The sequence below is a fragment of the Rhinolophus hipposideros genome (assembly GCF_964194185.1).
Source record: "Rhinolophus hipposideros genome assembly, chromosome: 17".
In the NCBI taxonomy this organism is placed as follows: Eukaryota; Metazoa; Chordata; class Mammalia; order Chiroptera; family Rhinolophidae; genus Rhinolophus; species Rhinolophus hipposideros.
The window spans coordinates 50,566,634-50,582,238 of NC_138063.1; the positions used below are offsets into that span (position 1 = coordinate 50,566,634).

The 15,605-nt window shown below is 36.6% G+C and overlaps 1 protein-coding gene across 2 annotated transcripts in view; it reads left to right on the forward strand.

Annotated features, from left to right (window-relative positions):
• The window catches only part of RAB12 (RAB12, member RAS oncogene family), a 31,010-nt gene extending 15,627 nt beyond the window's left edge, over window positions 1-15,383 (forward strand). Inside the window, exons 2-6 of one of the 2 annotated variants that reach the window (XM_081079023.1) lie at window positions 3,963-4,023; window positions 10,290-10,428; window positions 12,374-12,463; window positions 13,090-13,182; window positions 14,183-15,383. In XM_081079023.1, coding sequence (XP_080935149.1) covers window positions 3,963-4,023; window positions 10,290-10,428; window positions 12,374-12,463; window positions 13,090-13,182; window positions 14,183-14,296 — 497 coding nt within the window. In that variant the 3' untranslated portion in view covers window positions 14,297-15,383. Of the gene's footprint in view, window positions 1-3,962; window positions 4,024-10,289; window positions 10,429-12,373; window positions 12,464-13,077; window positions 13,183-14,182 lie in introns of both variants that reach the window. The other variant, XM_081079022.1, reaches the window with a different exon arrangement.
• The last annotated feature ends 222 nt before the right edge of the window (window positions 15,384-15,605 follow it).

The following is a 15,605-nucleotide window of genomic DNA, read 5'->3' on the forward strand; positions in this document are numbered from 1 at the left end:
ACTTACAGATCTTATCAGTGCTAAATATATCTATCCTTGATGCTATTGCTAAGATTTATGAACTACAACTGCAAAGAAAAAACACAAATTGCAAAGTTAAGCTTTGCTCTTTAACAGCTTGATGGTGATTCTGGGTCATTTGCAGAACATTTCACTTTTCCTTTTTTTCACGCATCTGACTTTCATTGTTACAACTTTTCATTGTGAACACTGTTATAAATTTGAGTCTAGGTTCAACCAGCATGTGCTGTGGCCTTAAAGCATATTACCTTGTCCTCTCCACTGGTGTTTTCCTCTGTAAAATGCAGATAACAGTGCACTCATTGGACTGCTGCAGGATTCCACGTGTTGGAGTTGGGCACAGCATGTTTGACAGATATCCACTGTCGTTACTATTAAAGGTAATTAAGATCAAGAAGAAGACACAGTGACTCAAGTAGAGCAGTCAGTGTACACCTATTGATTTGGGATTATAGCCCTGTGACTTATATACTTCCTTTCTGATTAAAATATTTCTAGAAAGACTTCTATAACATTAGTAAGCTTAAAGAAAGGTAAGTTCCTGTTGGCAGAATAATTCATCTAGTGGACTACTTCCCATCTAAGTGACTGCATAATTGTAGGAGAAATGAAATGCTGTTTCTGGAGTGATGTATGTAATGCTGGGCACCCCTGCATTTCACTGCTCCTATCCTACCGCTCTGCCCTCCAGACACAATTTGAACATCTGCCTTCCTTTCTTACTAAAGTGTTTTATTTGTTTGGGCTTTAAAAAAAAAAAAAAAAAAAAAAAACTGAGTTCTGAATTTTCCTAAATTTTCCAAATAGAGTCAGCATTTCTCCTTACATATCTAGCATTTGGTGGAGAAGAGGGGGCGGGTGTCCATTCTTCAGATTTATTGAGTTGCTGTTGTGTGCCAGGCAGTGCCCTAGACTTTTGGGAGTCAAAGGTGACAGTGCCCTAGGAGGGGACACCAACAAAAAAGAAGGAGCAGTGATGTGGTGTGAGAGCCAAAAGAGAGTTCGGGTCCAAGAACTGGGAACACATGAGGAATGATGGTAAGGCGTGAAGCCCTCAGAGGGGTTCACACAGGAAGTCCCTGAGAACTTAAAAAGTTTCTGGGCCAACAAAGAGGTTCTCTAATGAGGACAGCAGACAAGAGCGTTTCTTTGCCAGATGCTCAGGTGTTGATTTAGGTCAGTGTTGACTAGGTCTTTGAGGATGAGTAGCTTCCCCCGTGTTAGTCAAGAGACCTATAGGAATCTGGGTTTCCAGCAAGGACTGTGGATGGAAATGAAGTTGCCACCTTTTTGGTCCCCATTGTTTATAAACATGGGGCCTAGGGAGTCCTCCTCAGTGAGGAGCTTCTCTGTTCTGACTTTTCCCAAAACTAATCTGGTGAATATTTAAGGCTGTTAATGACTTGTTACCTTTTATTAAGGATCGTTGTGACTTCTGTGACATGCAAATAATAAAAGTAGGCAACATTAAGAGATACTTTTGATATAAGAAGGTTTTTAAGAATGTTTAGTTGTATATTTTGGTACAAGATTATGTTTTAAGCCATAAATTGGAGTAAGTTTTTGGTCATTATAAGCCACTTGGTGTCTGTTCCATGTGATAAAGGATGTTTCACTTAAGAGAGAGGAGTAATTTAATGAACTGTTTTCTTTTATGGAGTTTTAGATTTAACCACTGGATATTTTTCTGTTGTTGTTAGTTACCTTGTCATTAATCTACTCCCTAAAGCTAGATAGTCTTCATTTTGGCTAAACAGAGCATTAATCCTGTTCGCTATCATCTTTGTTTTCCTATTAAAATTAGTTATGTATTTATAATTGCATGGTGATAACATTATCACTTATTTTCTGATTTTGAGTATTAGTATCCTTTTACTTTTATTCATTAAACTTTGTGGTTACAAAATAGTCCTAGTGTAGGACTGCTAAAGTTGGATAAGTTATTCAAGTTGGTTCAAAAAGAGTATCTGACATGTTCAGGCTCAGAACAATTCTTAGCAGAGAAAACAACCTAATCAAAACAAAAATTATTTGCTCTGGCTGTTTGAAAGGATTTTTTTAGTTGATTTGAAGCAGAGCTCATAAGAGAAGTATCATCAGCCAGCTCTTTTCAATAAAGTCATGTTAGACAAAAGTTACAGCTCCCTTAACTAAAACTTCAAACAAACAAAAAGTAACTGGAAACAAAAGTAAAATAGAATAGTAGTCATGATAAAATATGAATTTGATTTGTAACTACCACAGAGTAACATGGTAACTGGTCCCAACTTGATGCTAAAATAAAGAAGACAGTATTTAGTCATTGAGCTGTGCCTTTTTAAAATCAGAACAGAAATCTCTCTAGGCTGTTGTTAGTACCTTGGAGCACATCACTTGAAGCCATGCTCTTCCCTTGCGGTTTAGTCAGTAAGGAACTCTGAGGATGTTGGTGGTACACAATCATGCTTCCTGTTTCAAGGCTGTTTTAAACTGTCATTTGACTCTTAAAAAATTTGTTCCAGAACCGAAAGTGAAATTGAATTAACCAGGTTTCACTCGGTGACATTTGAAATCATGTCTGGTGTAAGAGATTAAGAATTGAAATGTAGATGATGTAATACAGAATTATACACCTGAAATCTATGTAATTTTACTAACAATTGTCACCCCAATAAATTTAAAAAAGAAAAAAAAAGAATTGAAATGTAGTAGAGTATGCTCTAGCTTTGTTTTCTTGTGACATTTGATATTCATGCAATTTTTCTGTATTGTACAGATGAGGGCTGCTGCCCTGCCCCCGCCCAAGGTTATAAACATGTCTTTTGGTATTGCATTGGTGTCTACAGTGTGTTACTAATTATAAAAGCCAGTCACATGTTGTTCACTTCACCTCAAGAACCTCATCTGACTTTGCAGTGTTGCATCAGTTCCCTGAGGTGCAGAGCCTGGAAGTGGGGTGTCCCTGCTCTCCCGGTGGCCATGTGGCACTCAAACTGGCAGACACTGCCCCTGCCTATTGGAGGCCCGGCAGCATGGGGATCCTACAAAGCAGTCAGGAGAAGTAATTCCTGTAGAGAATATGTTTCTCGTTCTCAAATTTAGCCAGCATTCCTTTGATTTATTTTTCTTAGTTGTGAAATACTTAAGTTTTCTGTAACTGACAAGCATATAAGGTACTATACATAAATGAAAATTTGGTTTAAAAGAAACAAAAACTCATAGAGACAGACAACAGTTTAGTGGTTACCAGAGGGTAAGGAGGGAAGAGGGTAATTGAATAGGGAAAAGGGGATCAAATATATGGTGATGGAGAACTGACTCTGGATGGTGAGCACACAGCAGTGTACAGGTGATGTGTTACAGAACTGTACCCTTGGAACCTATGTAATTTTACTAACCATTGTCACCCAATCAATTGAAAGAAAGAAAAAAGTTGGCTGAAAAACTATCTGAAGCTTTGAAGGCTGAATTGGAAAGGGACAGAGAGACATGGTGGTTTGCTTCTTAAAATTAAAATAAATAAACATTGGGTATGTTATTTTGTATGAGTAAATTTTTAAAAAATAATTCCTCTCCCACACTATTGACGATATAATATAAGAAGTCATGTTCAGTTTCCAGTGTTCTGTACAAGAATTTTCCTCAAGGTAATATTCTTTTAAAGCCATTTGTGGATGTAATTTTAAATGATTTTTATGCTAAACTTGTGGTAGTAATAAATTATATTATGAATATCAAATGCTACATAAATATTTCAGAATAAAACAACATAGCTTGACTTTCATAGTTGCGTATTGGCGTGTAGAATGACTGGGTAGTCACAAATACGGGTGTACTTCTGCTTTTTTCTTTTGGGATTTAGTGATTAGGGTTTTTTTGGTTTGTGTTTTTCTGATAAGGATATAAAAATGTACAAATAGGATTATGTTTTGTGACAGATTGCTCATTTGTTTTATTTACAGGTGTTGACTTTAAAATCAAAACTGTAGAACTAAGAGGAAAGAAAATTAGATTACAGATCTGGTGAGTGGAGAATCTGCACCCATTAATTGCCCTATGTGTTTAACAATCCGTACGCTTGTCTAATAAAATTAACCATTTGAGCTGGTTTGCCTCTCCTACTTTTCCTCTCCTTTGCTCGTGTTTAAATAAAATGAACAGTGAGAGGGCGAATTTAGGAAAGTACTTATTTCGTGCTCCAATTGCACATGGGGAGTTGTGAAAAGAAGAACGTTACTTTACTGATAGTTCGGAGCCTTTATGCCTCTATTTTCAAATCATTTGAGAAAACTGTCATCACTAAAATGATTGTCTTCATGTTTTTCAAGTTATTTTGTTTGATAGTATTCAAAGAAAGTCCAGTATGTTTCTAACCAGATTTGCAGTTTTCAGGCGGATCACACACAGACAGTTCGGGGCTGTCCTTGGTGGCACAGTGCCCCATTAATGCCAATTGAGAATGAATCCACAGCCCTTTTTCTCACGTTGTAATCGTATGAGAGACCAAACCAGCTGTGTTACAGCTGTGTCCAGCTCTAAGAGCTTTCTGTTGGCTCTCTGCAGCCCACAGGAGGGCATTCAAAAACGATCAGGTCTGGTGGTGGTTTAAAAGTAACTGCTGAGGTGTTCTGAGAATGCCCTTTTGTTTTTAACGGCACAGCTGCAGTGTACTCAGCTTACTAACTCCTCTCGGCAGGTCAACCTCAGCTCTGAATGTTTGTCCACCATATGTGTGTTTGCTTTCATCTGCGTTAATTGCTGCCTCATCTATGGCATCATCGGTCACCTAATGCTTGAGTGTTAGTGCCATGCCTTCATTCTCCATCCGTGCCGTGTCCCTGTCTGGGGCACGGCTGCAGCCGAACCAGCATCGCTTGCCCACTGGAGGGGTCTGAGGTAATGTCTTCCTTTGGTCATCTGTGACTATATAACCCCCTGTAAGGATTTGTTGGGTTTCGTTGAGTTTTTTTGTTTCATGTTTTTCATTTTCGTATTTTGGTTTTTGACTTGATTATAAAACATTAACAGTCTTGCCTAAATTCTTGATAAGAAAAAAAATGGGTATTTATTAGCCCATGATTGGAAAGGCAGCCCATTTTTTGAACTCTGGAAATGGCAACAAAGTATCTTTTACATGAGCTATTGTTTCTAAATGTAAGCTCTTTAATGGAAAGACCACCTTTAAAAGGATTCAGGGTATGTCCACCTCTGTACCTAGCATAGCACCTGTGGGTGAAACACTGTTTGATGGAGTTTGCCTCACAAAGGAGATATAGCTAATACTAGAACGTTTGTGAAGCTTGCTTAGTGGATGACAGCAGTGTCTAAATGAGTTTGTGGCCTGTCCAAAAAGACATACCTTAATTAATGTATTAATACTGTAGTTTTCTTCTCAGGCAGTAGTAATCTGATATACAAAAGTGTGTCCAAATGTCCCTGGAGCTCTGCCCACTGAAGTCTGTGTTGGTGACATTGGATACTTCTGGAATCTCACTTCAGTGCCTTTGAATGTGATCTAAGAAGGCCCTACATTATGAATTCCAGTCCCCGGGGGAAAGTATGATAGGGCAGTTCTGAGAAATACATGGGACACCCGGAAAATACTTCTCTCTTGGATATAAAAGCATTCCCCCAAATAACTCCTCCTCTGCTTCTCCTTGGTTCATCACTCCTCAGACTTCGTCCTCAAATTTTTCAAAACTACAACACTGGTGAAAAATACAACTGAGGGTGGGGAAAATAAGATTCATTGAATTTATTGAAAAGTTGATTGCAAGTTTTCTACAGGGAACATCCCAGTGTTTCAGATAGGAAGTAGGACTTGTATCATCATTATTGTTATCCAGTATGTAGAAAGGAAGTATTGAAGTGATGATTCATTCTTTAAAGTCACACGTGGCTTGTTTTGGCGTTAGCAGCAGTCCTTGTGCTGCTGCCGTTGTAATTTGCCTTGTGCTGGGCACGTTGTCATCACTTTACTGTCACCAGTTGGTGGCATAGGAGGAGCCAGTGTAATTGGAAAGACCTCTTCAAAGAGACTGCTGATAATAGCTGTGCTCCGTGTTTAGACCGTCAGTGCATGAGAGCACTGCTAGTCAGTTTTCATAGAGAGGTGTTGTTAGAAGTGCATTTTTTCTTGATGATTTCTGGGTATAGCCAATCTAAGAAAATACTGTTTTTTTAAGGTACCAAAAGCTACAGCTGTCATTGTCACATTTATCTGTGGTTAGAAAAAGGGCCATTTTCACATCTCTGTACTTAAAGTGTTTCTACTTGACTATAATTAAAATGTATCTGCTAGAATATAGTTTCATGAATTTACATCCAAATGCTACCCTGGAAGTTATACACGGTGACTTAGAGTCATGGCGTTGAAATGGACTTGAAGCCACGAAATCTGTGTCCTACCTTTAGGCAAACGTAGAGTTAAAATGGGTCACATAAGGACCCCTCATTCTGTGCCAGTCTTCACTGTTGGGGAGTTTGGTTTTCACCAGCGTTCCTATAGTGACATCAAACTCCTTTTCTTTCTGTGCTTGGAAGAGGCGGAGCATTTCATACACTAAAATTGGTCCCTGCCCTTCAGATTAGTAATTGTGTCATTTAACTGGATATATTAAATGCAACAAATAAGAATCTTTGCATTTTCAAAACATCATTACCAAATTGAGGAATTAGAAATTACAAGAAATTTTCGATTTGCACCAAAAGCAGAGAGAAATAATAGTAATATCACATGCTAGCTGCACTAAACGATTTAGCTGACATTAATAAACTGCAATTTTAGAAATTGGCTCTTTATTACTGCAGCGAAAATTCGGATTCATGGAGGTAAAAAGAGGAAATATTAGGATGCTGCATCTTTATAGAAAGATAAAAGCGTGATCAGATTGGTACTTATCATCTAAATTTTTGAAAAGTTGAGACTTGTATGGGATTTATATGGTACTGGCATATAGTAGGTATTTAATAAATACTTATTGAACTTAATCGACATTTCATTTATCCTGTTGACCACATATGATAGCGGATAGTAGGGAAAATAAATCAAGTCAAGAAGCTTCTGAGAGAAATAGAAAATAAAAATTTTCACAACCCAAATATTTTGGGAATATGACATAGTCTCTCAAAGGAAGATGCTTTTATAGCTCAAGCATTCAGATTCAGGCATAAGAAGATGGAATTTAAGGAATGGCCTTAAATGGAGAGTACTGAACTAGTTTATGTTTCCTCATTGGGATTTTTATAAATTAATTTGCTCGTTTATTTGTGTTGGAATGATTGCCTCAGATTTTGCATTTCAAGGTCTCTGTCTTCTTTTTGTGTGTCTGACTTAAAGCCAACAGAGACAGCTAACTTCTTAATGTTTCTAAGATCCCTAAGTATGCTATTCATGCAACAGGTTTTTTTTTAAACTATATCAAAAATACCTTTGATTGTTGGATTTTTATTAAAACTACTTTAGAGATCTGTACAACATTGTGCCTATAGATAATAGTGTATTTTACACGTAAAAATCTCTCAAGAGGGTAGATCTCATGTATCGTTCCACAATAAAATAAATTTTTCAAACACTTCTGTTATCTCTAATTTCTCTGTTCTTGAGCCCCCATTTCTGGATTCTAATTCGTTGAATGTGTATAGAAATGAATGTGAAGTTTAATTTTACTTAGAATAAAGATTTATTAAAGCACGTAATTCTCAAAATGCTCAATGAAGATCTTATATCTGATTGCTGTTTAAATTTGTGCAGCTATATTGTGCTAACCACAGATTTTAGAGTAGAAAAATGTGTTATTTTTGCTTTTTAAAGAAATGAGTGTGAGATGTTCTGGATAGTATTCAAATATTTTTTAAAGCATTAAAAATATTTGATCAAATTCTAATGTGAACAAGCCACAACTTGAGATAGGATGGCAAACCGTATTCTGAAAGATTTAACTCTTTATTGGTTTGAAAATATTAATTATGCCTGCAGAAATAATTTTATTCATTGATTCCTGTTGTAAATAAAATGGTATTGAATCCTGCGCACCTCTTTTGAAGGTGCTTATTAGTGTGACCTCTAAGTTGTTTTTAGAAATCCTGAAGAATTCAATCCCCATCTGTCATATTCAGTTTTCCAATTCTTTGACAGTTCCGGGTCAAAAAATAAAGTTTATTTTGCCTTGAAGTGGCATCAACTTTCTACATTTTAAACACGTAGCTTTTTGTTCAGCACATGTTCATTGATGGTCTGCTCTGGGCCAGGTACACTGCTGGACCCTGGTGGACGGAAGCAGACCAGCTTTGGCCCTCCTGGCCCTTCCAGTTGAGGGCAGCGGGGGATTCTTACAGCCTCTGGAACAAAGCAAATGGTTTTCCTTTTATGTGAAAATGAACTTGCCAAAAAGCTTTTTTGTTTGTTTGGTATAATGTCAGTAATGTGAACTAATTGATGGCAAGTCCAATCTGAATGAAGCCATAAAGTATAGCGCTATTGCCAAAGGCTGTTTTAAGGACACAGCCCCACAAGGTATACCTCAAGGGAAGTGGCATTTGGAAAACGTTACACACTGTGTCCCCCTTTTGGAAACTCATGCTATTCTGCTATAGGCTTTGAATAACCTTGCAGTGAGGAACCTTATTTTTGCTATTCCATTGTCCCTAGCTTACTTCACCATGACGCACCATGGCCCCTGGGAGTATTCTGTTTTTTGGGTAAAGCTAAATTATAGATCATCTTTCAAGAAATTGTTTTCCTGATCAGAAGCCCTGCTCTGTTGAGCCTCATTTGTCTCAAGCAGTTTCTTGGCTTATTAGATAGAGAAAATAGGTCTCAGCCAGCTTCTGAATTACTATTCGTGTGCTCATGTCACTCTTCATGCTGAAATGGTCAACCTCCCCATGGAGAATAATAATAAGTTCTTAGATTTCTAGAAGAATTAAGAAAATAACAAGACCAATTCTATAGCATTTTTCATTAGTGGGGGATTCCTACCAACAAAATCACATATTAGCTATTGAGGTTGGTTAAAGGAGAATTGTGGGTTTAAATAAATAGTTTAAATTATTGTCCGTATATTTTTCTTTATTGATAACTGCCCTTCCATAGAGGGTGTTACACTTTCCACCTTTTTTCACATCAGGAAACAGCTCAGTTCAGAAAGATTGAGTTCTCCAAAGAAGCAAGAACAGTCCAATAGATACTTGGAGTCTTAAGGACACTGCCCTGGCCCCGCTTACTAGAGCAGAACTTACCAGAAACAGCTCTTGTCCACCCCCAGATAGGATTTGAGTCAGTGTTTTTGAGGAAATTAGGGAAATAACATAGATGTCTGTTAATACACCATTTTATAGAAGCAAAATACCCAGAAAAACCAACTTGAGCATAATACCTTATGATTCAAAAATAGAACAGTTTAGCATCAGCCCACTACCTGATTTTTTGTTCCTCTTTGCTGTTCCTCATATCATGTTTCCCCGAAAATAAGACCGATCTGGACCATCAGCTCTAATGCGTCTTTTGGAGCAAAAATTAATGTAAGACCCGGTGTTATTTTACTACAATATGAAACTGGGTGATATAATATGTAATATAATGCTGGGTCTTATATTAATTTTTGCTCCAAAAGACACATTAGAGCTGATGGTCTGGCTAGGTCTTTTTTTGGGGGAAACATGGTATTCTTTCATAACAATTTTCCTCACAGTGTAGTAAATTGTGGACTTAGAGCCTTCTAGAACAAAGTTTATGGTTTTGTGGGGGAGAAAAGTGTGGTCAAGTGCACTTAATGTATTTTATGGTATTAATTACCTTATACTTTTATAATTTTACTCTACAATGTCAAAAAATTAATTACAAAGCTACTGTTAGCTTAAGTGGGCCACTTAGGTACAAGTTAAGAAATCAAAACTTGCTTTTATGCTTAATGATATTTCTGTATGAGTTTTCACATTGGAAAAACATTTCATTTGAAAAAATTAAGATTTTGCTATGTACAGAATTTTAGCATCTTTTAATTTAATTATCCTCCCTTTTTATGACTTTTTATCATGAAAAATTCTCATTTTTTTATTTTCAATATATTGGTTTGAAAGAAATTGGGACTTTACCTTTTTATTTAAGGGTTTAACTAGCTCAGAAAATCTGTCCCCACTGATAATGATTATGCAGAGACATGAGAAGTTGCCTGGTAACTTGAAAGAAGTAGCCTGGTGGGGCCACCCACCCTGTTTGCATTGGAATGTGGAGTTGCTTACTATGGTTATTGTTGGGGAACTGATTTTTTTTTGCTACTGTTTCTTAGGGACACAGCAGGTCAGGAGAGATTCAACAGCATTACCTCAGCTTATTATAGAAGTGCCAAGGGGATCATATTAGTATATGATATTACTAAGAAGGAGACATTTGATGATTTGCCAAAATGGATGAAGATGATTGATAAGGTAGGTGTTGCATTTTCTACTCAGGTGTGAACTCGGTGTGTGTTTCCTTATAAAAGGAAAAAGGAGAAAATGTGTTTATGAAGCTTGCTTTTACATACTAAACATAATTTAATCCATATTACAACAGTCAAAGTAGGTGTATATTCCTGTAACCCCAAACCAGTTTATATAAATAATAAAATCAGAATTTTGATTCTAGTACTATGGGCTGTCTGACTTTAAAGCCCAAATATGTTCGTTCCTCTTTACCGGGCTGCTTCCATGGAATTGGATGCGGGATGTTCTTGTTTCTGCAGAAAGTTCACTTGGACATACATTTTGTGAGTGTCTACAGAGTAACAACCTCAAGGAGATGGCCTTCTCCATGGTGTCTGTGGACACTACAAGGACCTTAGCCATTCACTTAACATCTGCCCTTAAAATTGTAGATGTCCTTAGTTCATTTCAAACAGGAGAAGATTTTACCTTTTGGCTTATGATCGACTATATATAGATAACCTGTGCACATTTAGAAGACAGCAGTTGGGGGTGAGATGTGGTGGTATGCATACAGTGATGATATTTTGAGTTTTCTTTCCTTTATACAAAATTTGATGTTTAGTTCCTTTGCATAGCAAGCACATTTAATGTATTATAAATTGGATTTTTGTTTGCAAATTGTATTAAACCCATGTGTTAGATAATGTTGGAGAATGTTTATTTGCCAGTTTTACCAAGCCTATTATCAACGTGTGATGTGCCTCTTTCAAATGTGTTAGGGACAAGGGACATAGATGAATGGGACCTAAGGCTGGCCCTGCCCTCAGCATGCTCCCACTCAGCAGTCCGTCATGCCTGGGCTCTGGGCTTTGCGATGGTGTGTTGCTGGAGTGATTCCTCCCATGCTAACACCACAGAGTGTACTAAGGAAATTAGAAAGGGGCAGTCCTCATTGCGGGTTAAAATTTTCAGAATGGAACAAATATAAAACCGAAAACAATGACGTTAACCCTTGGGGCCCTATTAGGTACTTCAGTTTGTGAACCTGTTAAGGTTTAGTGTTCTCCCTTTCATACTTGACTCTTGCTTTTCTTGAGTGCTTACTGTGTACCAGGCACTATACTTATTCCACACCAGCCTATTACTCACACCTTACATTACTGATAAGGAGACCAAGACCCTGAATAACTTGGCCAAGGTCATGCCATTCAGATGCCTTTTGCTGCAGGCTACCTCAAGTAATTTTTTGGAATACATAAAGTCAAATGAGTTATTCAAGAGATTTTAACCTTTTTAAAGAGAAATTCTATTATGCCTGTATTTTAAAACTTAGAAATGTAGTTTGACTGTTTTACTGATTGTAAAATTAATGCTGCCTCCTTATTACAGAAAATTTGGAAAATCAAGAAAAGCGCAAAACTAAATTTTTAAAATCTGTAATTTTCTGCCATCCTGAAAAATCAAATTGGATTCCTACTCCATTTGGTGTTACAGCCTTCTTATATCACTAAATATTCTATCATGAGGCCTTCCTGTGTCATTCAGTGTTCTTCCAAAGCATGTTTTATTTTGTTTTGTTTATGGCTGCATTCTTTTATGTACCTTAACTTATTTCATTCATTATCTGTTTTGTTGGACTTTTAGGTTTTTTGATTGATGATCATTTTAAGTATAGAGCTTTGCCTGTATTTGAATCACTTCCTTAGGGTAGATTCTAAGGAATTATTGCTCAAAGACTAAGAACACTGGCTTATAGTGCCTTTTACCATGTTGCTTTCTTAAATGGTGTGAGTCCTGTAAGACCTGTCATATACACAATAACCAGTCCTGCCTGGGACAGGGGGATGCTCAAAGATTTGTGGAGTGAATATACAAATGAGTGAAAAATAATTGGATTGGTTTACATTTCCTGTCAGTATATGACAATGCCCATCTTTGAAATGCAGTTTTTTTTAAAATTCCACAGTATGCTTCAGAAGATGCAGAACTTCTCTTAGTTGGAAATAAGTTGGACTGTGAAACTGACAGAGAAATCACCAGACAGCAAGGTGAAAAGGTGAGAGAAATAAGGGGAGCAGAAGAGAGACGTCACAGTTCCCACACTTTGTACATTTATCAGTGGATACGCTTTCTTATAACAAATTACTTGTTTGTTAAATCGTAAAATAATTATACATTTATCACTTAATCACATCCTTCTCATATGTTTGCTCTTTTCAACTTTCTGCTCCCTTAAATTCATTTTGAAATGGAAGCAAAAAACCATGTTTAGTATATACTGCATTATTATCCAACCTGACATTTTATACAAAGTGTAAAATTGCTTTTATGGTTTTCTCTTACTCTAATGTATTTTAACCTTACTTGGGGAAACAGTGATATTCACATTTTAATGTCAGATACGTTAGTTTTAGAAACTTGGGCATGTAATTTAACTTGAAGGTCTCAGTCTCACCGTTGGGATATGTTTTGTTATTTACTTATAATGTATGAATTTGTCGTACTTGTGAACTTTATGGTTGAGTGTCAACAGCACTTTACAAACCTTTAGTCCACCCCTTTCCTTAAAGCTGAAGCCCTAAAGGTATGCTTCACCCAGTCATAGGCCTCATGCTCTTATGTTAGATTACGTTGCACCCCACACAGAGAAAAAATAATTTTTTGTCTTAGTTTGCACAACAGATTACTGGGATGCGGTTCTGTGAAGCAAGTGCCAAGGATAACTTCAATGTGGATGAAATATTTCTGAAACTTGTTGATGACATTCTGAAGAAGGTAAAAAAATAATAATAATAATCTACATCATGAAAGTATTTCATCTGAAACCTTTTAATTTGTTTTATTTTTTATTTCTTGGTTGCGATTTTTTTTATTTTGAAAGGTAAGTACCATAGTTTCTCTCAGCCTTAAGAACCAGGTGAAGTTGTCCACTCTGCCAGAAGCCTCCAGCTTGCTGTTAGTGGTAGCTATTTCCCTGCCAGTAGTTTTCAGTGTCCTTGGTATTGATGACAGTATATTTGCTGAGCCTTATATACGTTTTGGTGGAGTGACTGAGGCCAGTACAATGTGCCAAGTTTATTTGACATTTACTTTCCCTTTTCTCCTGTTTTCCCACAAAGATTAAGTTAGATACAGACGGTGAAGACCTGGTGGAATGTGCAGGTATCTTAGCTGAGAAGCCCCTGGTTCTTGCCTCACTTGGTGCTCTTGTCTCTAGTGGAAGCCTGATTCCATTGCCAAGGCCTTTCCATCATGTTAAGTGCCAGGAAAATTGCTACAGCAGCGATTTCTTCAGGCATCTTTAGGCTTACATTCGGAGATTTTTTTTCACTAAGAACTTTGTTATTATGACATATGATCTGCTCAGTTCAAACATAATTCAGAAGCTTCTAATAAAATGGTTGTTTATATACTTGCCAAGAGAGGTTATTTCTTTCTTTAGTAATCATATAACCCCTGAGAATGCAGAACAGTTTTTTCATTTGTTAATGCACTAAGTTTACATTATAGTTGGTTATGAAAGTACATGTTTGAGGTCCATCTTGTCTCTTCCACCACAGGGTATGAAGTAGGCTGGACAGTGTTTGTGTTGTAACATGATGCACCTTGAACCTGGTTTTTGTCTTTTGGCTCAATATTTGAATGTCTAATTAAACTTTGATGATTGGAGAGCTTTATATAAAAGTGCTTTGTTCTTATGTAATTGTAGGATTTGCAGAGTACTGATGTATATATAGTATTGTTAAAATGTATTTGTCTTTTTTTTATCCTGAAGATGCCCCTGGATATCTTAAGGAATGAGTTGTCCAATAGTATCCTCTCCTTACAACCAGAACCTGAGATTCCACCAGAATTGCCTCCGCCAAGACCACACGTCCGATGCTGTTGATTCGCTACTTTGAAGACAAAGTGGAAATAATTCCTGGAAAGGGGAAAATGTTCTATTATGCACTACAATCATTGTGACAATTTCCTTTCGCACTTTGTAATCCAAGTCAGAGCTATACACTAACTTGTAAATATGCAAATAAGCAATCCTGGGTAAGTTTTGGTTATAAATTACATATTTCCCTCCAAATTATTATATTTCATTCATTATCCCAGTGTCTAGTGTACATACACTGGGAAACATAGTACTTCTAATATGAAGAATGGGAGAAATGAAAGGTATAATGTTTCTTGAAATAAATGTCCTTGTTAATTATATTATGAGGACAAGATATTCTGATAAGAAGAAAGATTGTGGTGCTTTGCTTACTGTTTTAAAGAAAATTTGTAAAACTGAAGACTTTTGGGGGGAAATACTATCTTAAGTGCTTTTTTTCTTTATTTACAAGACCTTCCCCCCAGCTGTAGCATCTTTGAAGTAGCGGAGTGTTTCTGCCACAAAGCAAAGCTCCATTCATAGCCGTCATTGAAGGTTATTTATTAATGTTATGTAATGGTAGGATATTCCTAGTTAGAGGATAGGATTTGACTTGGTCCTGAGGCCACAGGGTCTCTCTCATGGTTTCCAAATGGACATACCTTATGCTTTTAAGAACTGAAAGATTCAATAAAGAAAGAAATGTTTTTGCAACTATAGAGGAAGATTTTAAAACAACGCTGCTGTCCTAAACAAATCCTGTTTAAAGGAATTTTAAATAGATACATTTTACTATATCAAAGAACATTCATGTATTTGCCTAAACATTCTATATCTTTGTAATGATAAAACTTCTCCCCTTTATGATGAAGCTTATTTCTCCTATTAAGCCTAGCCTGTGTTCAGAAATTTTTTTTTTGGTCTGATAATGAATTTGTGAAGTCTATCTTTGGTATATCTTTTATTAAACTGCACTGTTTCGTTTAGTCAAGATAAATAAGCAATGACGTATTTGAATAACTTGGCGTGTCTTGAGTGTTGTGATATGAAAAGCATCGTGGTCTTTCTATACTAATGAAGTGCAAATAAAATTTTGTATTTATGAATGACAGTTGAGTTGCCACACTTGTTTGTATAATTATAAACTGAATAACTGACAACACTCTTCATAAACACCTCCTCTTAATCTTTTGACTGTTGCAGACAAGAAAAATACAGTGTACTTTGCTGTGGAAAAAATAACTTGGTAGTTTCTCAAAAAGTTAAACAGAATATAATATGACCCAGCAATTCTGCCTCTGGGTATACTTGCCAAAAAAAAAATTGAAAGCAG